The 21,370-nt window shown below is 61.0% G+C and overlaps 1 protein-coding gene across 2 annotated transcripts in view; it reads right to left on the bottom strand.

Annotated features, from left to right (window-relative positions):
• Nucleotides 1-3,660: 3,660 nt before the first annotated feature.
• The window catches only part of SLC37A1 (solute carrier family 37 member 1), a 75,884-nt gene continuing 58,174 nt past the window's right edge, over nt 3,661-21,370 (bottom strand). For both annotated transcript variants that reach the window (XM_029938914.1, XM_029938913.1), the window contains exons 13-20: nt 19,919-19,981; nt 19,347-19,432; nt 18,441-18,489; nt 16,797-16,870; nt 14,225-14,303; nt 8,206-8,303; nt 4,828-4,892; nt 3,661-4,436 (exon numbers count right to left, since the gene is read on the bottom strand). In XM_029938914.1, coding sequence (XP_029794774.1) covers nt 4,421-4,436; nt 4,828-4,892; nt 8,206-8,303; nt 14,225-14,303; nt 16,797-16,870; nt 18,441-18,489; nt 19,347-19,432; nt 19,919-19,981 — 530 coding nt within the window. In that variant the 3' untranslated portion in view covers nt 3,661-4,420. The remainder of the gene's footprint in view (nt 4,437-4,827; nt 4,893-8,205; nt 8,304-14,224; nt 14,304-16,796; nt 16,871-18,440; nt 18,490-19,346; nt 19,433-19,918; nt 19,982-21,370) is intronic.

Here is a 21,370-nt window from a genome sequence, read left to right as displayed (position 1 = left end):
TCCAGACGCTTGGCTCTAGAATTGCGATGCTAAATCGTGCCCTGAAGCCAATTGATCTGAAAACCCTCATTTCAAATACGAAGTGCTTGGGGGCGGAGGGGATGGGCTGTGATTCCTTGACAGGGGGGAGGAGAGGAGATGAAAAAATTTGAAACTAGACCCTGGGGTGGCAGAGCGTTGTGCATGTGCCACACGCACGGGCGTGCACACTCCGTCACTTCATGATGCTTACGTGCGTGTCGTGTGAATTTCACCTCAGCCTGAAAATATAAAAATTAAGCCCGTGGGGCGGGAGCACACGCAGCCCTTTCCAGTGGACTCCAAGACGTCCTGGGGTGTGGGCTCCAGGCCGGGGGCACATTCAGTGTCCCTGTGCCTCAGTGCACATCTACCCAAGATGCCTTCAGAAGCAGGTCAGGTACGAAATCAAACAAGTTAACAAAGTATCGGGCTCAGGCCTCAGGTTAGGACTTCACAAAAGGACCAGGCCGCCTAGGGCATTGAAGTCAAGGCTCCCCACCTCCCAGGACTGGGCCCGCCGGCCCTCGTCTCTGCCCACCTGCTCAGCCTCGGGGTGAGGCCCCCTCTGCCCCTGCTTGGGCTCTGACAAAAATCCACGCAGCTCCCAGCTGTCAGTTTTGCAGGTGACGCTCGTGTCATGGGACTGTGCCATCCGGGCCTGTTACTCACCAGTTACACTCAGTGGGGCTTCACGTTTGTCCCACGTGCCAGCTCCGCTGTGTGGTTCGGGCCCCGACGGAGCCAGCTCCCCCGTCAGATGGAGTTTCCTGCTGCTCTCTGACCCCTGCTCTCGTAGGAGAGTGGCAGAGTGTCTCTGCAGCCGTTAGCAGCTCTCTGCAATGGTCGGAAGGGCCGGGCCCGGGGACGGTGATGGGGCTGGCAGCCTTGACCCCACACGTCCCAGATGCACGTAAGAAAACATGAGCCTTTGGTGGCAATGAGGAGGATTGAGTGGCCCGTCTCTCGGGGGGCTTGCAAGGACGAGCTCAGAGCCTTGACATTAATCTTCAGGGGGAGGAACGTTTGGAACAGACCACGCAGAACCTCGATGGGCTGCACAGTTTCCAGGGAGGGACACCGAGGGGACACCCCCCGCCGGACTTCCCAGTACTGCCCCTGCCACCGGTCACCAGGGTCCCCTGCCTGCTACCCGGCCCCATGCTGGGTCTGGGTGGAGCGTCAGTGGACAGGGCCACGGGCCCTGTGCTCAGAAGTGTGCACGCTCTGTGGTCGCCGCGTTCATGTGCTGAATAACGCTATCTCCGCACCGTGGTTTCTAACTGAGGTTACAGTGCTGGCCCCCTCCCCCCCCCCCCCCCCCCGGCCCAAGATCCCATCTCCCACTGGCCTCCTCCCACCTCCCAGGGCAGAAGCAAGGAAGACATTTTCTTCTTATAAAAAATTTTTAACGTTTATTTTTGAGACAGAGACAGAGTGTAAGCAGGGGAGGGGCAGAGAGAGAGGGAGACACAATCGGAAGCATCTCCAGGCTCTGAGCTGTCAGCACAGAGCCCGATGCGGGGCTTGAACCCACAAACCGTGAGATCATGACCTGAGTTAAAAGCGGGCTGCTTAACAGACTGAGCCCCCCAGGCGTCCCCAGGAGGACATTTTCTATTTCAGTACCTTGAACAGCACTTTTTCCTGTTTTGAACAAAGGTCCCACGTTGGCGATGTAGCCTGCACATCCTAGCCCCCGCAGGCCCTGGCGGGGTTAGCGGGGCACTGGGCATCAGGCTGCTGCGGTTCCTTGGGGACACTCCGGGGGACACACTGTGAGCAATTCACAGCAGCCCCTGCTCACTGTGCCCCCAGCCTCCTCGCCACCTGCCCCGAACCCGCAGAGCCCTCGGCACGTGGCTGTCCAACATCTCTCCGGAGGAAGTTCACGCCAGGCAGACCACAGCAAACGTTACAAACTCCTACGACAATCTGCACAGCGTCTGTCAAATCTGATGGGCATCGGGACCTGTGTTTTTCCTGTCCATTTTTCCCCTTCGATTGTTTCTATCGGGTGTCACAGTTGGAGGGCGGTTGAGGGTGAACTTCCGGGCACGCTCGCCTGGAAGGCTCTGCTCCTGCTCTCGCCTCCTTCAGTGCCCGTCACACTTGCCTGGCTGTTACCCGCTGGACATCCCCACCCCCGGCGCCCCGGATTTGAACAGGAAAATCTCCGTGACGCACAGGCTCACGGGGGCTGGGTCCCAGCTCCGCGCAGACGCAGGTGTGCAGGCGCCACGACAGCTCTTCCTTGACGGCGTCTCTGCTGATCGCTCGGGGGAAAGGGAGATTGATGGTTATATTGAAATCACAGGCCTTTTCCTGTAACAGGGGCGGCGAGATCTTCCAGTCCTGGATCCAGAACGTTTCCGCTAAACTGCCTCACGAAGTAGCTGCGTGTGCTCCTCGCTTTCAAATGCCAACTGTGGGTTTCAGCAGGTGCCCCGGGGTCCCCTGCAGGCTCCGGAGAGCGGAGGGGCCCCTCCTCTGTGGCTTGGGGAAGACCGTCTCGGACTTCAGTCCCCCCCAGTCGGAAAAAGAATGGCCTGGAAGCTTCCTGCCGCTGAATCACAACTGATGGTGGCCATTCTCTGGGGCGGGGGCACAGGGGCAGAGGGTCTCACCCCAGCACTAGGCGGCTTCAGGCCTCAGGCAGCAGGGGCTCCAGCAGGTCAACGGGGAGGATTCTCTGTGTATCAGCGAACGCATGTTTGTGTCTGCCTCTGCCCTGCTGGTGTGGTGAGTCGATACTGACCCCGGACACCTCGGACAGAGGCCGTGGGGTGACCAAGCACAGGTCTCGGGGACCCTGCTGCCGGGACAGGGAGGGAAGGCAAAAAGGAGCGGACCCCTGCTGCAATGAAGAAACAACAGGGAAGGAACCGGAGGGAAAGCGAACCCGGTGGGCGGAGCGAACTGTGTGTAGCGCGCGTGCAGTCTACACGGTGCTTGCGGAGAGTGTATTCTCGCAGGAGGGAACTTACAGATGTGCAAGCGGCTTGGTCACTGAGCGAAGCAAGACTGTCTGGGGAGCACAGGCCGGCAGGAGACCCCGTCTCCCTGGCCCTTCTCTGCAGAGCCTGAGGCAGGAGCCTGCGGGGGAACACTGGGCGCTGGGCTGCGTTCCCGCGGTGGCCCTCGGCGCTGTGGCGGGGGAGGCGACCACGCGCCCCCGTCACACAGGCGGAGAAGGGCCTGTTGCCTGTCGTTGGGGTGAAGCGCAGAGCTGGCCCGGCGCTGGTCGTTTCGGGGGCGGCCCTGCTCCTCCCGGTGGTACCTGCCCGACGGTAAACTCCCGGGTTCCGGCCCCCTGAGCACGGTGGCCCCCACCTCGCCATGAACAACCCGCGCAGAGCCCCGCAGAGCTCCGGAGCATGTCCAACCCGAGAAAACCAAGAACTCGGTGTTTGGAAGTTTTCTTTTTCAGCAGGAGGGAAACGTGAGCAGACATAATCAACACTCTGCTTGAGGGTTTTTTTTAAACGTTTTATTTCGGGCGCTTGGTGGCTCCGTCGGAGAAGCGCAGACCCTCGCTCTCGGCGTGATCTGCCGCTCTGTGAGAACGAGCCGCCTCCTCCAGGCAGACAGCCAGGGGGCTGCTTTGGACTCTCTCTCCCCAAATAAATAAATAAATAAAAATAAACTTTAAAAAACCATTTTATTTCAAAGAGCCGAGAAGTGTTTTGTGAGGCAGCTGGGAAAACAAATGGCCAAAAAACCACAAACCAATGAGAGTTTGTCTTAATAAATAACAAAATGCCATTTATTTTCTTCGACTTCTAAAACGCACACCACATCCTAAGTAAACAGCCCCACGCCGGCGCGACGGACTGCAGCCGGTCCCAGGCGCCCGGCGAGTCGCGGTGACTACCACACCAGTACGCCCACGCCGGCCACAACCGCCGACACCCGCAGGGGCCCCGGGCGCTCGGCGCTGGCACTCCCGGAGCCCCCGGCGAGCAGGCTGACGGCCTCATGGCTGCTCATGCTGTGACACCTTTCCGCGCCCCGCGCCCGCTTCGGCACCCGGTCCCCACGCGGCCCGTTTGCAGGACATCAAGGTCCCGCCAGCACGGCGCCCCTGCTCTGACAGCCTTGCTGCAGCCCCTCAGACTCAGGCTTGTCTGAGCACCAGCCGCCAGCGCCTGCCCTTCCCGCCGCGTGTCCCCAGCCCGGCCGCAGCAAGGGCACTGCCCACGCGCCCCTGTCCGCTGTGCTGAGCTCCACAGCCCGCCTAAAACGGCACCTGGACCCTCTTGGGGTGGCTTCTGTCTTTTCCAGGGTGAGTGCAAACGGCAAGGGCCCATCACTGTTCCCAACACAGGATCCTGTAACGTGAACTCTCCCTTGACAGGCCGTTGGTGAAGGACAGGCCGCCTCCCTCCAGGGGATGCGGTGGTCAGTGTTCCTTGGACCTGGAAGAGGAGGCCAAAGGGGCAGCTCGTGACACGGCCAGAGCAGGCACAGGAGGGACGCGCAAGCTCCCAAGAGCCTCTGGGGCCGCCTGGGGACACAGAGGGACAGGGACGGGGGGGGGGGGCAGGCTGGGCTCTGGGGGCTGTTATTCTGGTCTTGAAGCCGCAGCTCAAATACAACACAGAAGGCAATTTTCCTGATGTTTTCCTGCAGATTCTGAGGAGAGATTAACTACCAGGATCAGCCACCCTGAGGCATTTATTAGGAAAGGAAGAATCAGCATGAAGGAGATGGTGGGTTTTCCTCCCTTGGGTCTTAGGAGGGGCCGGGGAGGCAGGCAGGGAGGCCCTCAGCCTCCTGCTGGGGGTGTGGGGGGGGAGGGGCACTTACAGAACCTGGTCCCCGGTCGCCGACCCGGGGCAGCTCAGCTCCTTGTGGATGAGGCGAATCAGGAACTGCACCCAGAACAAAGGACAAGGATGAGAGGCCATCACTGTGGGTGGGGACCCACGTCAGCGCCCGGAGAGACCCCGTAGGCAGGGACCCCGCGTCAGTGCCCGGTGAGACCCTGAGGTGGGGACCCCGTGTCAGCGCCTGGGGAGACCCCATGGGTGGGGACCCCACGTCAGTTGCCAGCAGACGGCCGCTCAGGCCCCAAGTCACAGGCCAGGGCATCCCGGGCCCCAGGCTGTGGGCCTGTGAGTCACACGGAGGCCGTGCTCCTGGAGGCAAGGACAGATTTCAGCTTAAAATGTCCAGGATCAAGTAACGTTCAAAATGAAGTGAGTCCAATCATAAAATATCCAAGTTAGGACAAGAGAATGAAGACCCGGTGGCCCATGATCACGGTGGTTCGGGGGGTGGGGGGAGGTCTAGAGAGCCGCACCGGGGACTCAGAAGAGCAGCCGAGCATCTCCTGGGCCCCAGCACCCGAGGCACGGACCAGGCTGCCTTTGGAACAGCCATGTTTTCTTGGGAGACTTCTGGGAGAGGGTGTGGCCTCTGCCTCTGCCGTGGGAGCAAACCAGGGACAGGGCTCTGCCTTGCCCGGCACTGGTCCCGAATGTGCTCTCAGGGCCAGGCCATTTATGGAGCCACACTGGCGACCGGGGGCCACACCTAACTGCGTCCGCGGCTTCGGATCTGGGCCTTTCCGCAAGCTGACCCCAGCCCACGGGGGGCCCAAGCAGGAGCTCCGCAGAGGAGCGCAGGGCAGAGGAGCGCAGGGCAGAGGCACATGGCCATGGGGCAGAACAGGGGGCATGTCGGGGCTGATCCACGCACGTCCCACCGAGCGGCTGCATGTGCGCTGGTGGGGAGGGCCCGCCGTCATCCAGGGCAGGTCACAGGCGCGAAGGGCAGAAGAGGCGGGGCGTGTAACGCGAAGGAGATGCTGCCGACAGTAGGATCGAGTCTGAAGGACAAAGGTCACACTCCCGCGGGGCGCCTGGGGGCTCAGCCGGTTCAGCAGCCGACTTCCGATCAGGTCCCCATCTCACGCTTCGTGAGGTGGAGCCCCGCGTCGGGCTCTGTGCGGACACCTCGGAGCCTGGAGCCTGCTTCCATTCTGTGTCTTCCTCTCTCTCTGCTCTGCCCCTGCTCACACTCTGTCTCTCTCAAAAATAAGTATTTTAAAAGGATTAAAAAAAAAAAAGGTCACACTCCCGTGTGTGATCAGCACCGCGTCTGCACGCAAGATGAGGGGGGCCTGCCTGCTCTGGGTGCCTGCCCAGACGCCGGGGGCCCCGACCTGGGTCAGCCCATGCCTGTGGCAGCAGGGCCACCGGGCTCTGAGGCCACAGACTGTCTGGCAGGGCCCCGGGTTCTGACCCCACAGCGTGGCCTGCAGGGTGTTGGGGTCCCAGCCCCAGACCTGGCAGGGGCATGGGCAACGGGTCCCTTGAGCAGCGGGGAGAAGGTCTCGCTCTCCTGTGGGCTCCCACCTAACCCGGCTGGTGCAGTTTGCTTCCGGTTGTCCCTTGCCGGCTGGTACCTTCACATCCTCTTCTGTCCTTTCTCAATTGTACCGTGTCATGGGTGCAGAGGCCTTAAGCCCAGCCACTGCCTGGGGAGGGCAGGCCACTCACGGTCACGTTTGCATGCCTGCGCTCACCACCCTTCTCCACCGTGCAGCCCTGCTTCCCATTCTGGATAGTTCTGCTGTCCCGTCTTCGACTGTGCTCTGTCCCCGCCCCTGGACTCCCCCTGGGCTCCGTTCTGTGTTTTGTGTCTGGTGCCGGCCATGGCTTCCGTGCTGTGCTGCACCCAGGGGCGTCCGCGTCTCTGCTTCACACACTCCCGTTCTTTCCTCGTGGACGCACGTCCCTCTGGGAGAGCTTCAGTGCCACTACGTCTTATCTGCATGTGGGGGGTCTTGTTCTGCAGTCCGTGGGGTCTGTCACCTCGATCACACTGGACCGTGGCCTGGTTTCAGATCGAGGGTCCTCTCTGCCGGGTGTGAGCTGCGGTGAGGCCCATCCCTTGCCAATGAGTTAAGATTTGCTTCTGCCCAAGAACCGGGTACATCACAGTTCCAGACCAACTTCAGACATTCTTTTCTACATATTATGTGTATTTACGTAAGTTCAAAAATGAAAGCTTGCTATCGGCAGGCCCGGGGCTAAACGTCCTCAGGGATGACCCCCAGCCAACCTCGGCTGGACACTGACCCTTGTCTTCCTGGACCCATGTGCCCGAGGGAGCCCAGCCCTAGGAGGCTCCCGGCCTCCTGCTCCCATTGAGCCGACCCGACTCCCCACCCCTGCTCCCAGGGCACAGAACCCCTACCCCTCAGTCCCCGCCGCTCTAGCCCGGGGCTTGTCTGTGCTGCCTCGACATTCCGGGTCCCAGGACCTGCCTTCCACGGGGCCGGCTGTGCACTTAAAAGGAAGCAGAAGTGTGCTCCCCGCATTGCTCGCGATGGACGCCTCGCTGCCGCTTAGTGGGACCGATCTGGGACGTCGCTGAAGCCCGCGGGCATGCACACAGACAGACGCTCGGAGGAACAGCCTCCGAGCACCTAACAGGCCGCCGGGGCGAAGGCCGGCCCGGGGCCCTCTAGGAAGCGGGGGTCCTGTAACGGCCCGGGAATGAAAACGTGGAACTCCCATCTGACGGGTACAGCTGGTGTTTCCAAAGCCTCAACTCGTCCTCACAGAGATCAACCTCGGAGGGTTTCTGGGGAAGCGAGAGGAGGCACGTGGTCGCAGGTCGGGGACCCCGGGCACAGGGGTGCTGCGGTGGAGCACACGCCAGCCCCCCTCAAGGGAGCGCGGCCCACCAGTGATGGGTGCCCGGCCTCTCTGTCCGGCAGCTGTGCACAGAGCAGGGCCACGGACGGGAGCTGGGCGCCGGCCCCCGCCCCCCACAGCCCCTGCTCCTCCACTCCCGTCGCCGTCGGCCCCGGGGATCCACTTCCTGCAGGAGGGGCACTGGGGCACCAAGGTCACTGCATCGAGGGGGCTTGGGCCTGCCAGCTCCGTCTCGGGGTGCCATTGTTGTGCCCATTTAACCGGCACGGGGGCTGCAGAGCAGAGGCCAGGCCGCCTGCCCCAGGGGCACCGCCCACGGCAGAGCATGGGCCAGGAGCCCACGCAGGGAGGAGCCTGTGGACGGGCCGCTCTGCTCTGACACTTGTTCAGACCACAGAGAGGAAGGCCTCGGATCACAGGCACCCGGGGAGGCTGCAGGGTCTCAGCCAAGGTTCCCCGTGGGCTGCGCTCCCGTGGGCACGAGCGTCACGGCGTCCGGACGGCACCTCAGACTCACCAGTAAGGCACAGGCGTCGGCGACCATCAGCATGTAGAACACGTTGTTCCATCCTGAAGGGGAGAGCAGCCCAGCCAGCAGGGGGCCCAGCGCCGCTCCTGCAGGGGGGCAAGCGCAGCACAGGGGCGGTGTGAGGAAGGCGCCGGAAGGCGATATCCGAGACCCCCAGGCCCGGCGAGCGTGGAGCGCGGTGCCGGCACCTCCCCCACACTGCAGGAAAACCACACGGAAACAGCGCAGCCTCATCCCCGCCTCCCAGACTGGTCGTGCGCAGTCCCGGGGAGGATGCGACGGGCACAGCCTGTTTCTGGAAGCACATCTAAAACTATGTACTTGACCTTAACACTTTGGCCCAACAACCCCAGAGAACGACTTTATTAGTGGAATCTGAATCTATCGCACAAGCGTAGATACACTTATGTTAGGAAACGTATTCCTGGTGAACTGAGCAAGGTTCGTAAGTTCTAATACCGTCCACGCTAACTGGCTCGTTGGATGATGGGTGTTGCGGCTGTACTGGGCACTCTGCCTTCAGGGGTGCACACTCAATACACAGCCACTGTGAAGGGGCCGCTCGTCTGTGCTCCTCAGTGGTGGGGGGAGAAGTATACACATATGTAAAGCACGGACCTATGTGTATGTTTCACCACCACCCAGCAGGTGCCCACCCTCCCCCAGTGACGGGAGTGCCGGCCCCAGGCCCACGCCCGGCGGGCACTGGGGAGTCTCCTCCAGATTCCAGTGGGAGCCCATGGCTGGGACAACCAGAAGTCGACACGCCACTCTGTGCGGAAAGGGCTCCTAGTAAGTGCTTGGTGGCTCATTCTCAAAATCAAATTTACGAAGGGCCGGCCCGACTCACTTGTGTCTGAGAAACCTCCAAGGTGACAGTAAAGAAGTGGAAAGGAGGGGAACCCAGAGGAAAGAAGCAAATTGGGGGGGAGAAAAGTCCCAGGAAATTGTAACACCTTCAGATGATCGATAGAAAACTAACTCAGACCATATGATATTTTCACAAAACTAGTATCCACAATTCCAGGATTCAATGTAATATACGCTGCGTCCAAGAAATAAGAACATGCCAACATGATGGCCGCCCAAGTGAAGATTGGAAAGCAAAGTCAAAACATCTCTGAGAAAGCAGAGAAAAGAGAAGAAGACAGGAAAGAAGGAAACAAAGAAAAAGATGGACGGATTAACCGACAAAGGTTAACTAACATCTGACTAGTCAGTTCTCCAGGACTTAGAGACAGACAGCGGGAAGGGTCTCAGGCCAGGGAAGACACAAGGCACAATTTCGCAGAGGGGAAGGTGGAGTGAGTGCCCGGGTCTCCGAGGCACAGGGGCTGAAGAGAGGCGCCAGGGATAAAGAAGTGTGCCCAGAGGTTTTGGGGGGAAGCAGGCAGAAGGCTGGGCCGAGGGGGCAGCAGACCTCTCAGTGGAGGCCGTGAGCTCCAAGACACTGGAATCCTGAAGAAAAGCTCTTTTAGCCCAGGATTCCCACCCACAAGCTGGAGCAGAATCGGACTGCTCACGCTCCCGGCCCCACGCTCCCCTCCCGTGGGCTACCACTCAGGAGGCCACTGCAAGTCCCCACTGAAGAGGGGCAGACGGGGAGCTAGACGATGGGGCCAGCGTGGGGGCGCGGTGGGGCCGAGGCTTGGGGACAGGGCACCGGAGCACTGCTCGCCCCTCACAGCTGAGGCCAGAGCGGGTGACGGGGAAGCAAGGCAGCGCGCACAACCGCAGAGAGCTTATTTCTTGGCTTAGAGGGAGCCGCCGCCGACACGATGAGACGGGCTGACTGAGGACGAAGGGGAAGGGGGGTTCAGGAGCCAAGCCCCGGCCTCCTTCCCGGCAGGACAGCAGAGGCGTCCAGCCGAGGGGCGGAGAAGCACACAGACTCGTGTGCAGCTCTGACGAGAGGGAGCAGCTGACGTGGCTGCATCTCGAAGGAGGGGCTGGGCTGGGGGCGGCACACGGACCGACATCTCTGGCCTCGGAAGGCACATCAAGTGTTACTTTGGAAAATAAACATTAGCTGGAAAAAACTCGAGGCGCCATGCACCTGCTGTGTGTGGAACGGGAACCACAGGCGTGCGCCCCATGGGGAGGCGGCTCTGAGCACTGAGCCGTCCTTCCGCCCAAGCCGTTCTTCCTTCGTTGGAGGGGCGGCCCTTGAGCAGAGAGGGGAGGGCAGGGGTGTGGCTGCTGCACGGCGGGGGCTTCCTGGGGCCGAGGCCTGGAGCGAGCAGAGCCGCAGGGGCCGCGGTGGTCGAGGCACGAGGGCTCTGCGCCTAGTGCCCTGCAGGTTACGAAGAGAACGGGCTGGTCTAGGTGCCCTTGGCCATCCTTCCTGGGGCGGGGGAAGGCGCTTAGAGCTGAGCCCTGGTTTCCCCGGGGGCTCGCTGGGGCACCCACCTCCCTCAGCCAGGCACATCTGCTCCCTCTTGTTTTGAGACAAATGTCAAGAAAGATGTGCTTTTTGCCTAATTCACACTTCCGTCCTTGCACACCGCCAGCGTCTGCTGTGAAGAAGCCATCGACGCTGCCGGAGAGCCGTAGGGTGGCCTGAAGACATGGCTTCACAGTGGCAGCTGGACGGACCTACGGACCGTCCGCTGGGGACAGAAGGAATGGAAGGTGGCCCCAAGTCACACGGCTCATGAGAACTGAGCTCAGCCCAGAAGCGGCCCGATTCCCGACTGAGTGTGTCTTCTGGGCCCCGGGGGCTGTCTCATGTGGGTGGGGAGGGCCGGCAAAGCCATGCTGCCTGCCCCCAGGCCCCCTGAAGGGAAATGTCTCAACTTAAACATCACGGGGGTGACCCCTGGCACTGCCCAGCAAATTCAAAGTCACCCCATGATCCACAAACAGGGCAGCTAGGAGTTTGGGGAAGAAGAGAGGCTCAAGCCGGGCCCCCTTATGCCCGGTGCCTCTTAGAACAAGCCGGACCTGCTGCACGAGGCGAGCTGCCGGGGGCCCTGGGAAGGCGGCCAGAGGGGGGCCGGGGGCTCTGGGGACAGGCGCCCCGTCCTGATGAGCGGTGCCCTCCGGCCTAGCCCCTCCCCTGTGAACTCGACACCCCCACAGGAGGCGGCCGGCTGTCTGCCGTGCTGGGTGCCGTAATGGCCAGGCAATTCATTTCCTTTCGCCGAGTGACTCTGCTGCAGGCAGCATCTCTGTGCTAATAGGCAGGGGGCAGAGCAGACTCCTGTCCTTGGGAATCCTCCTGTCCAGGCGGAGGGAGAGGGGATGGCACAAGGCAGGCGGGTGGAAGGTGCCGCGGAGAAGAGAGGCCCCGAGTGCGGGGGACGAGGGTCTGCCTTCCCGGCAGGCCGAGCCTTCTCGCTGACACGGTGGTGTGATTCCTGAGCAAGGACTCCCAGGGCACAGGGCACGGGCGTGAGGTTCCCGGAGGGGAGCGCCTCTAGCGCAGGGGCACAGCTAATGCAAAGGCCCCGTGCAGGGACATGCTGGTGTTTGTGAGCAGCCACAGGGGGGCCGCTGGCAGCGGAGAGCGCTGGGGAGAGCTTGGGATCCTGCATTAGTGAGACGGCAGTGGGTGCCTGGCACCGGATGGCGGCTGCCTACCTGCAGCTACCACACAGGCCCATGGGCACTGCCAGGAGAGAGGCCCACACAGAGGGGCAGCCCCAGGTGCCAGGCGCCAGTGGACCCATGCTTCTACTGAGGCACCTTCGTCTGGCAAGAGCTTGGCTTTGCTGCCATGAGACCGTCCTGACGCCAGATGTTCCCCCCACCCATGTGCCCCCTCCCTCTCAGTCCCCCCACTTCGGACGCCTGGGGCAGCAGGTGACAGCAGGATGGCTGCGGGGTCCTTCAGGGTGGCTGCGGGCGCCACCGGCCACACTCCTGAGCACGGGCATCCCGCATCCAGTGAGGGACGAGGTAGGAGCACAGGCGCTGGTGCCGGGCAGGCCGGACGGGAGGCTGCAGGGTCCCTGGCTGGCAGGGAGCTGTCGGGAGGCTGCAGGGTCCCCGGCTGGCAGGGAGCCGTCGGGAGGCTACAGGGTCCCTGGCTGGCAGGGAGCTGTCGGGAGGCTACAGGGTCCCCGGCTGGCAAGGAGCCGTCACAGAGCGCGTGCTCCCTGCACGAAGGTGGAGAAAGGTCCAGAATGCTGCCGTCAGCTTCCTGACTTGCGGGTCGGAGCAGGCTTCAGCGGTTTGCACTGTCATCTCTGAGCGCAGGAGCCTTGCGCCCCGCCACCCGTCTTTCCTCCAGAGCGCGCCACTGAGTGCTCTTCCAGAACCGGAACAAGGCTGCTCACACCTCGATCTCTATGCTTGGGGACCTGCTAGTTTTCCTGCCAAGTGAACGTAATTCAGATTCCGTCGGTCTCCAAATGGCAGCGATAAGTCAGGGGGCCGATGGCCCAGAGGCCACACTGTGCCAACAGCTGGTCTGGGTGAAAAGCCCAGCACGCAGTCCTTCACATGGAGGGAAGCCACTTCCAGCCAGGCACGCAGCGTGCCTCCCCCGGAGCCGTCCGGCCACGGTGGACAGACGCGGCACGCCCCTGCTCCGGGTCTGCACGCGCTCCTGATCTGCTCGTGTTTGAGAAGGGCCGGCCAGTCCCTTATGAGTCGTCTCTTTGTAAAGTTTATTTGTCCTGACTCATTTAAGAGCCATATACCGTTTATCTGTTTCTGAATGGGGCTGAACTTTGAATACTGAAAGCGATCTGAACATTGTATTACTTTCTTCTACTGACAATTTTAAAAATCCATGGTTGACAGAAATTCTGTAACGGAATGGACCTGAGGTGTTACGGTTGTGTCACAGAGAACTGGCGCTCTGATGTGCGTGACCTTGACCCGAGACTGAGTGTGGGGATGCTGCCTTACTCTCCCACCCACGACCTGCACCTTAGAACGTTCCTACAGCCTCCGGGCTGCTGAGGCGTGGGATTTAGAGAAAGGTCGCTTTTTCACAGTAACTGTCAGAGCCTCTTTTCTTGCTTAATGATTCAGACTTGTCAACAGCAAGCACCTGAACTCTGGGGTATGAAATTAATCAAACTGCCCTCAGTTGGTTTTTACAATAAATTATTACCATAATTTCACACCTTTGCTGAAATGCTAACTGAACTTTAAGTGATTATAAGTACCATATTTTTCCATTAGTACAAGTTATTAATGATTATTTATTTTTATGTATTTGTTTTTTATATTTTTTAACATTTATTTATTTTTGAGAGAAAGAGACAGAGCGTGAGGAGGGGAAGGGCAGAGAGAGAGAGGGAGACAGAGAATCCGAAGCAGCTCTAGGCTGTGAGCTGTCAGCACAGAGCCCGACGCGGGGCTCAAACCCAGGAGTCGTGAGATCATGACCTGACCTGAATGCTCAACGGACTGAGCCCCCCAGGGACCCCAATAGTTTTTTATTTTAAAAAGTTAATACCTTTTAACTGTAAGTAAGATCGAGCATAGGTAAGCACCACCTTTGAGAGAGGAGACATTGTCCTTTTTGTCAAGATTTTTGTGGGTCTTCTGTATTCGGATGAAATTTTAGATTAAGTTCTCTTTGTAAAATTACCTGAATAAGAGGGGGGAGTTTCTGTAGGACTTTGCCCGTTGACCCTCTCCCTGCCCCGCGTCTGTGGGGACCTCTCAGGCCACGGCCTACTCTCCTGGAACCTCTGCGGCCCAATCCAGTGCGAATCTTTATGTTTTTAAGTTACGGGGTCACCCCCATTTGTAGACAAAAACAAAACAAAACAAAACAAAACACTTTTACCAGCATCATTAACTACCTAACTAAAAATAACCTTTGAAAGAGTCTTGAAAAATAATCTTTCGTTTAAAATAAGCACTATAACAATACTGTAAACAGTTTCATGCAGTAAAAAAAAAAAAAAAAAAAAAAAAAAAAAAGGCCAGCAACACTACAATTACCAAAGCATCTGGAACCCTTGGCATCTGGGAACCAGAACATGACGATGTGGTTTCCCGTCCGACCACCATTAACCTGCTGGCCCTGAAGATACCCACGTACCTACAGACCCGGTCCCGTCGATGATGGCGGTCACGGTGGCCAGGGCGTGGGAGTTTCCTTTGAGACTTTTGTGCGTCCCCTAGAAGAGAGGGAAAACCGGACGTGAGGCCCATCTCGGCACCGGTGAGAGGCAGGCCTGCGCCTCTTTGCAACAGTTTACCCGACAACGTTGCAAAGCAATTCAGAACATGGGGCATTTCCCACCAGGAAATCTGAACTCCGCTCCGTTCCAAACTTACTTTGGGAAAATACACAAAGCTTATGGGTTTTCAACAGTAAGACAGACACCGTTGGAGACACTGTTCAAACACATCATGGTTTAAGAGCTCTTAGAATTCTTCAATAATCAGCGATTCACTCGGCACACCGCACCCGCCAATGCGGAAGAGAGAGGCACTGACGTGTCCCCGCCCGAGGGGCCGGCATCCATGTCCACGGCCATGTCCCCTCGAGGGGCTGTGACACTGCCGATGGCTACGGAGTACCTAGAACCCAACCCGGCTAATGCAGTGTCAGGCAGGGAGGGGAGGAGGGCAGGGCCGGGACACCAGTGTGGGGGCTGCTGGGTCCTAAACCACAGGCCGCGGGGGGCTGTGGTTTTCAAAGAGATACATGGAGGGCAGGGCGGAAGGAGCACAAGCTGAGGTCGGTAAAGGAAAAGTACCTGATTGGGGAGAAAAGGGCTTGGGACCCTAAAACGTCACAAACCAAAGCCTATAAGGACAGGTGTCTGTGTGCACGTGCGCAGCAGTACATAAACTAAAGCACACATGCACAGCGACAATCGCCCCTAACCGTGCTTCCTGGAGTCTGGAGTCCCTGCTCTGTCCTCTGATGCACGGGACAGAGGGCCGTGACCCGTCTGCTGGCGCCCCTCCCAGCGCCTTCTGTGCCCGTGCAGACATGACCACAAAGGTGGGCTGATGGGGGGCTGTGCCTGGTGGGCTCCCCAGAGCACGCCTCTGCCTCTCCCTGCTGACCTGCCGGGGCCTCTGGTTGTCCCGGGAGCGAAGGGCCTAAGGGGCCGAGGATGGAGTGCTGGATCGCTGGGCAGGTGAGTGCCGGGCAGATGCCGGCCCCGAGGGGAGGGCCAGGGTCAGGCATGGGGGCTGCAGCCTCCGTGCCTGCCACGGCCCCAAGCAGGAGAGGGAGCGAGTGCCCGGTGAGTTCTGGGGTGACTCTGTGAGAACCTGACAGAGACGCAGAAGAGAAGCAGAGCCACCAGAGGCAGGAAAGTTCCAGAAGCCACAGGGGCCTGCGGGGGAGGGGAGGCCAGCCATCCTGCCCACGAGTCTCCGAACCATTTCTGGGGGCTGCTGGTGGTTTCACCCAGGAAGAGTCTTAGGTGCACGTCTGTCAAGACAGGACCCAGGCCATGTGCCCGGTGCCCTCGTGCCCTGGGTTGCCGCCTCACACGCCTTGCTGCATCGCCACGGTCAGGGCCTGCACAGATGCGTCACGGTGACCTAACTCGTGGGTTTTCATCCACCATCGACTTTGACCTCATTCTGTGCAGGACACCACACGATGCTTGGCCGTTGCTCCTTCTCCTCCTCCTCCTCCTCCTGGCTGCGGCAGGCTGCACCCTTTCCTGGGCCCTGACCCTGACGGCCCTGAGTGGGTGGGGGGTGCCCCTCTGCTGGCCTGTGAGGGATATTTCCTCCTTGGGTTCGGGGAGGGCGGTCTCAGAGGTGACGTCTTTGCCGCACGTGTCCAGGGTCACGCCGTCATGCGCCCTGTCACTGCTGGTGCTGACCCAGTCCCCTGGGGGGGCCATCCATCAGGTGTCTCCTGCGGGTGTGACGTCACCGTGGGCGAGGTGCCGAGGCCAGAGTGTCCGCAGGCCTTCTTCTCCGTGGGGATGTGTCTCTTCTCTCCCGTTTATTTAGGAAATGACTTTTCAAACAGGATCTTGTACCTCGGTGCGAGCGGCGTGGGGACGCGCTAGACGGTGGCCTCTGTGTGCAGTGCCTCTCCTGTCAGGCGCACGAGGGCGGCCCCACCCCCTCCGAGCCAAGCGGAGTCCGAGGTCACCTGTCAGCAGCCCCCTCCCTCCAGGAAGGACAGGTGGGCTGTTCCATGGACCCCAAGGCCTGGAAGGCTCCCCCCCCCCCACGGCACTGGCATCTCCCACCGTGAATGCTGGCTTGCGTCCTCTCTGGAGCACGTCCTCTGGGGCTCAGGACCCCGTCCTGATCGGCTCTGGGGTCCCCAAGCCCGGGGGGCCGCATGAAGGGAGGAGCCGAGCCCCCTGCGCCTCAGACCTGGGCCCAGAGGTGAGCTTGGGGTGCGTGGTCACCAGCCCCCAGGGTCAGGCAAGGGTGGCACTGAGGATGGAGCCAGCCAGGCCGCTGGCTTCTGACCTTGGGCCTCAGACCAGCCCCTCGGCCTGGCTCCAACCCTCACTTACAGAATGGGCCAGCGCCTCCCTCTACTTGCTTCCGGGGACTCGCAGGAGCAGAGATGTCAGTCACGGGTGGATGCTCCTTCTCTAGAGACGCCGTTTTACTCACAGAGAGTGTCTCTGACCCGCCCTCTCCCCCGCTAGGCGCGGAGACGTGTGGCCACTCACCAGGTCGGCGGACACGGCAGTGGTGATCAGGGCGTATGGCCCGCTGACCAGGGCGCCACTGAGGAGCAGCATGGCTGTGGGAACCAGAAACCAGGAGGCATTTAGCAGCACAACAGCACCCTCTGGGGGAGGCCCCGGGGTCTCGGCAGCCCCTGGGACACGCCCCTGCTATCACGTGTGGGCCCGGCGGGGGTGCAGGGTGAGTGGGTGCTGGAGCCAGCGCGGTGGGGGTCCTCCAAGCCTGCCCCAGGTATGTTCCTAAGTCCCCACCACGCTCCCCCGAAGGCCCAGGCTATGTCCAGAGAACCTGCAACTCCGTTTCTCGACCCTCAACTGGCGGCCAGCGTTGACAGCCCAGAGGGACCAGAACCCCAGTGTCCCGAGCATGGACGTGCCGGGGGTGTGCGAATGCTCCCCGTCGTCAGTGCCGGCCAGCACAAATCTGGCCTTGGCCTGCTCTGCAGCGGGAAGGGCTCACTCACTCTCTCTCTCTCTCTCTCTCTCTCTCTCTCTCTCTCTGTTCCTGCAGCTGTGGACGGCTGCCCCCGAGGGAACCCCGGACCCCCAGAGCAGCCAAGCTCCCGGGGGGCAAGGTAACGTGCCTACTTCTAAAATGCACACTTTCTAAACTGTCCTCCAGGATCACTTTCCAGAATTAGCCACTGGTTCACACGTCTCTGTGCAGAAGCTTCTGGACCAGCGGGTCACGGGAGACCTAGCAGTCCCTTGGCTCAGCAACCTGCCCTCTGGGTAACTTCTACGCACGCACGCACAGCCTGCATCCCCCAGTCACCACTGCTGGCTTGTTCAGAGCCTGGGGGGCTCAGGGAGTGAACATCTGACTCTTGATTTCGGCTCAGGTCATGATCTCACCATCTTCGAGACTGAGCCCCGAGTCAGGCTCCGTGCTGACAGTGGGGAGCCCATATGGGGTCTTCTCCCCTTCTCTCTGCCCCTCTCACAATAAATTTAAAAACTTAAAAAAAAAAAAAGAGGGGCACCTGGGTGGCTGAGTGGGTTAAGCATCTGGTTCTGCTCAGGTCACGATCTCACAGTTTATGAGTTTGAGCCTGGCCTCGGGCTCTGTGCTCATGGTGCAGAGCCTGCTTGGGATTCTCTCCCTCCCCCCCACCCCCCGTCTCTGTTCCACCCTGCTCTCTCTCTCTGAAAATAAATAAACATTTAAAAAAACGTTTCCCAAGTGCCAGAGCTGTACCTGATGGCGCTGCTCCCAGGAAGGAAAGGACCAGCCTCCAGCAGCCTCACCCGCTCTCAGAGAGGCGGCTGGTGGAGGGCGGCTGGGAGCCTGGCCCCGCCGGCCTGTCCTCACCTGTCGGGGTGCAGGTCTTGGGGTGCAGCCCTGCCTCTGCCTCCCGGGGGGACACGTGGCTTCTTGGGGCGCCTCCTCACGGCCCCAGAGGGGGGGCCGTGCTCTCCCATGCTTGCTCTCAAGCCTGCGGATGGGCAGGCCTCACTCCTGGAGGGCCCCCCCACCCCCTGGAGAGGGACAGGGACTCTCTGGGCCACACTGCAGGCTGCACTTGCACCAGCCAGCGCCTCCACGCTAACTGGTGACCCGGCTTCATCAGGTAGCACGGGTGAAAATCGCGTCTGAAGGAGCAGAGCCAGGCCGCAGGGACTCACCGGTCGTGGCTTCCAGGCCCATTCTGCTGATGGTGGAAAACATGTAGAGCTGTGAACGGTGTAAAGGCAGGGGGGCACCTGGTCACCATGCGCAGCTGGACGCTGCCCATGGGTCTCTTTCCCAAGAGCCAGGCCCCAGGGTTCTCAGGCAGGCAACCGGGCGGGGGCCCCAAGACGGAGCGGAGACCCTGCAGCCCTCGCCAGGCACCGGGAAGCCTGTCCCCGTGTACGGCTCTGACGGCGCCTCCCGCTCTGAGCATCCAGGGCTGGGGACAAGGCTTGGGCAGCTCTCCCTGGGCTCCGTGCCCCCGTCCCACCCGGCCCCCTCTTCAGACCGTCCGCCCGAACAGGTGCACCTGCCGGGGGCGGGGGGCGGTGGTCCTGTGGCAGGGGCCACAGGGCCACGCTGCCATTTCTACCGTGAGGTTCTCCGTGGGTCCGCATCGGGCGGCACCAGGCCCTGAGAGGCCTGGACAGCCAAGCAGAGCGGTGACGGGCAGGTGTGTGCCAGGCAGGCCGGTGAGTGACGGTGCTATTGCCCTGACATGGTGCTGACTTAGTAGGTTTCATCTGACCTCACCTGCCCAAGGTCATTGCCACCAAATGCGTTAAAAGCAGTGGAAGCCAGCGCTACCGTGAGCAGAGTCCCTGCTGCCTGGGGAGGCGGGGGACCCTAGATCTAGGCTGAGCGGGAGCCTATGGGGAAGGGGCTGGGGGAGGGAGCACCCCAAAGGGAGCCAGAGATGGAGAGTGGCCTGGCAACGTGCGGGGGGTGGGGAGAGACATCTGGGGAAGGGGGCTGGGCGGGTTCGGTGAGGGGGCACGCTGAGGGTCCTGAGCCCACGGCCAGCATCCGGAAACCGTGAGCCACAAATGAGGCTGAGCCTGGAGGGGGGCCTCGCTTACCGTCGGGGCCGCAAGCAAGAGCATCAGGCCACAGGTGGAGGCCCGCTTCTCCAGCCGGTCTGAGATCACGCCCGCCAGGATCCCACCTGCAATGCGGAGGTGGTGTGGGGTGTGTGGGGCAGGACCCCACGGAGTGACGGCGGAACATGGAGACGGCGGTGAGAATCGTCTTCTCCATGTCCCTGTCCACACTTACCGCCCACCGTTGGCAGGAAGCTGCCTCAGTGAACAGGCCATGTGGGGTCACAGTGGGATGTGGGGGAGCCGGGGGGCATCTCCCAGAAGACCCTGGGCAGGGCCTGCTCCTCGGCTGGCCCCAAAGCCCCTTCACTATCAGGGCACTGACGCCGCCAGTCTGCCACCAGCGCCAGCTCCAAGTCTGTACCCTGCGGGGGGGAGGGCAGCGGGAAGGGACTGTGCCCCCCAGGGTGACGGCCACGCATCCACCTGGGTGATCCAACATTTGGGGGAACATGTGTTCCTCTCAACAGGAGGTCAACTCAGAGGGAACAGGGGCGCAGGTGTCCACACACCACCGTCCAGGTCTGACAGGGAGGGAGGGAGGGACTCACCGAAGATCCCGCCCACGTCAAACAGGGTGGAGAGCTCCCCAGCTTGTCTGGCGTCAAGGTGATCTAACAAAACAACAAGTGTCCTGGTGAGCGAGTCACAGCACAGCACAGCCATGCCTGGCGCCCCTGTGCTTTCTGGGCGTGACCTAAACCAAGCAGCCGTCGGCGGCGAACTCGGGTCGAAGGAGCGAAGGCAACCACCAGGTGGGAGACGCAGGAAGGATGAAAGCCGCGCTCTTGACCCGGATAGGACTCCGGGCTCGGCCCAGTCCCCACCCCTCCAGCCCAGTGTCCCCAGATGGCCCAGTCCCCAGCCGTCCGGCCCAGTCCCCAGCCATCCGGCCCAGTGTCCCCGGGGCGGCCCAGTCCACACCCCTCCGGCCCAGTGTCCCCGGGTGGCCGGAAGTTAGGCACAGCACAGAAGGCAGTAAGGACTGCCTGGCACCGAGGCTCCGGCACCACAGGCGTGCCCCAGGACACCTGGCGGACCCTGAGGGCCTCCTCAGACAGCAGGGGAGGGAGCCATGCTGGGCTTCGAGGGGGACTGAAGATGCCCACTGCAGGAGAAACAGGCCTGGGACGCATTTGGGACCATCAGTCGGGTCCAGCCTTTCCTGGTGTCCTCAAGGCACAAACATACAAGGGACTTAGCTTTTTTAATCACTCAGACTGAAAAGCAGGAAATTCATGACCCCTTCTGCAATGGCAGGGGAACAAAGGAAGAGAGAAGGTATGATGTCTGTCTACACCACGTGTGGCTTCCCTGCCCTCACAGAGAGGGGGGTCTCCTATCTACACTGCACGACTGTCCTGCCCTTGTGGAGAGGGGATTGCTTGGCAGGGAGCAGCTCCTTACCACCCTCCCTCCCTCCCAGACTCTGTCCCCCACCACGTGGCGGTCCCCTGGCCACCTCCCCTGCTGTCCCTGTGAAACTCAGCCCTCCTGCCCCGGGCTCAGCCAGTCTGCCGGACCTTGTGGCCGTGGGGAATATGTGGTTTGGGCCCCCAACAAGGGCCACTTTGACCTGAAGGATATTCTGAGTTGAAAGCAATCAAAACCCAGCGATTCAGGAACGTTCCTCGCCTCCCCCACCACTGCCCACACTGGCGCTGGACAGGCGAGCCCATGGCAGGAAGCGCGCTCCTAGCAGAGGGCCCTCTTCACCTACGGAGCCGCTCTGCCCAGCACCTCCTCTCACCTTCCTGCTGGAACCCCCCCCCCGGACCCCCAGAGTCACCCGCTCCCGAGCTCAGGACGCCCTGTCACCTGTCTGTCTCTGGGATGTCCACGCCCATGTGGATTCCCCATATGCACCGGACGAGATCTGATTTTCTCCTGCAAATGTGTCTCGTGTGGATGGGACTCTGAGCCCAGCTTCGAGAACCCTGAAGGGCAGGGGAAGGTCTTCCTCCCTGATAGCAGTCTGTACTCTGGGGACCCCAGGATTCCAC

This window comes from Suricata suricatta, chromosome 5, assembly GCF_006229205.1.
Source record: "Suricata suricatta isolate VVHF042 chromosome 5, meerkat_22Aug2017_6uvM2_HiC, whole genome shotgun sequence".
Taxonomy (NCBI): Eukaryota; Metazoa; Chordata; class Mammalia; order Carnivora; family Herpestidae; genus Suricata; species Suricata suricatta.
The sequence above is the reverse complement of the archived record's forward strand: the minus strand, read 5'-3'. Positions and strand labels throughout refer to the sequence as shown.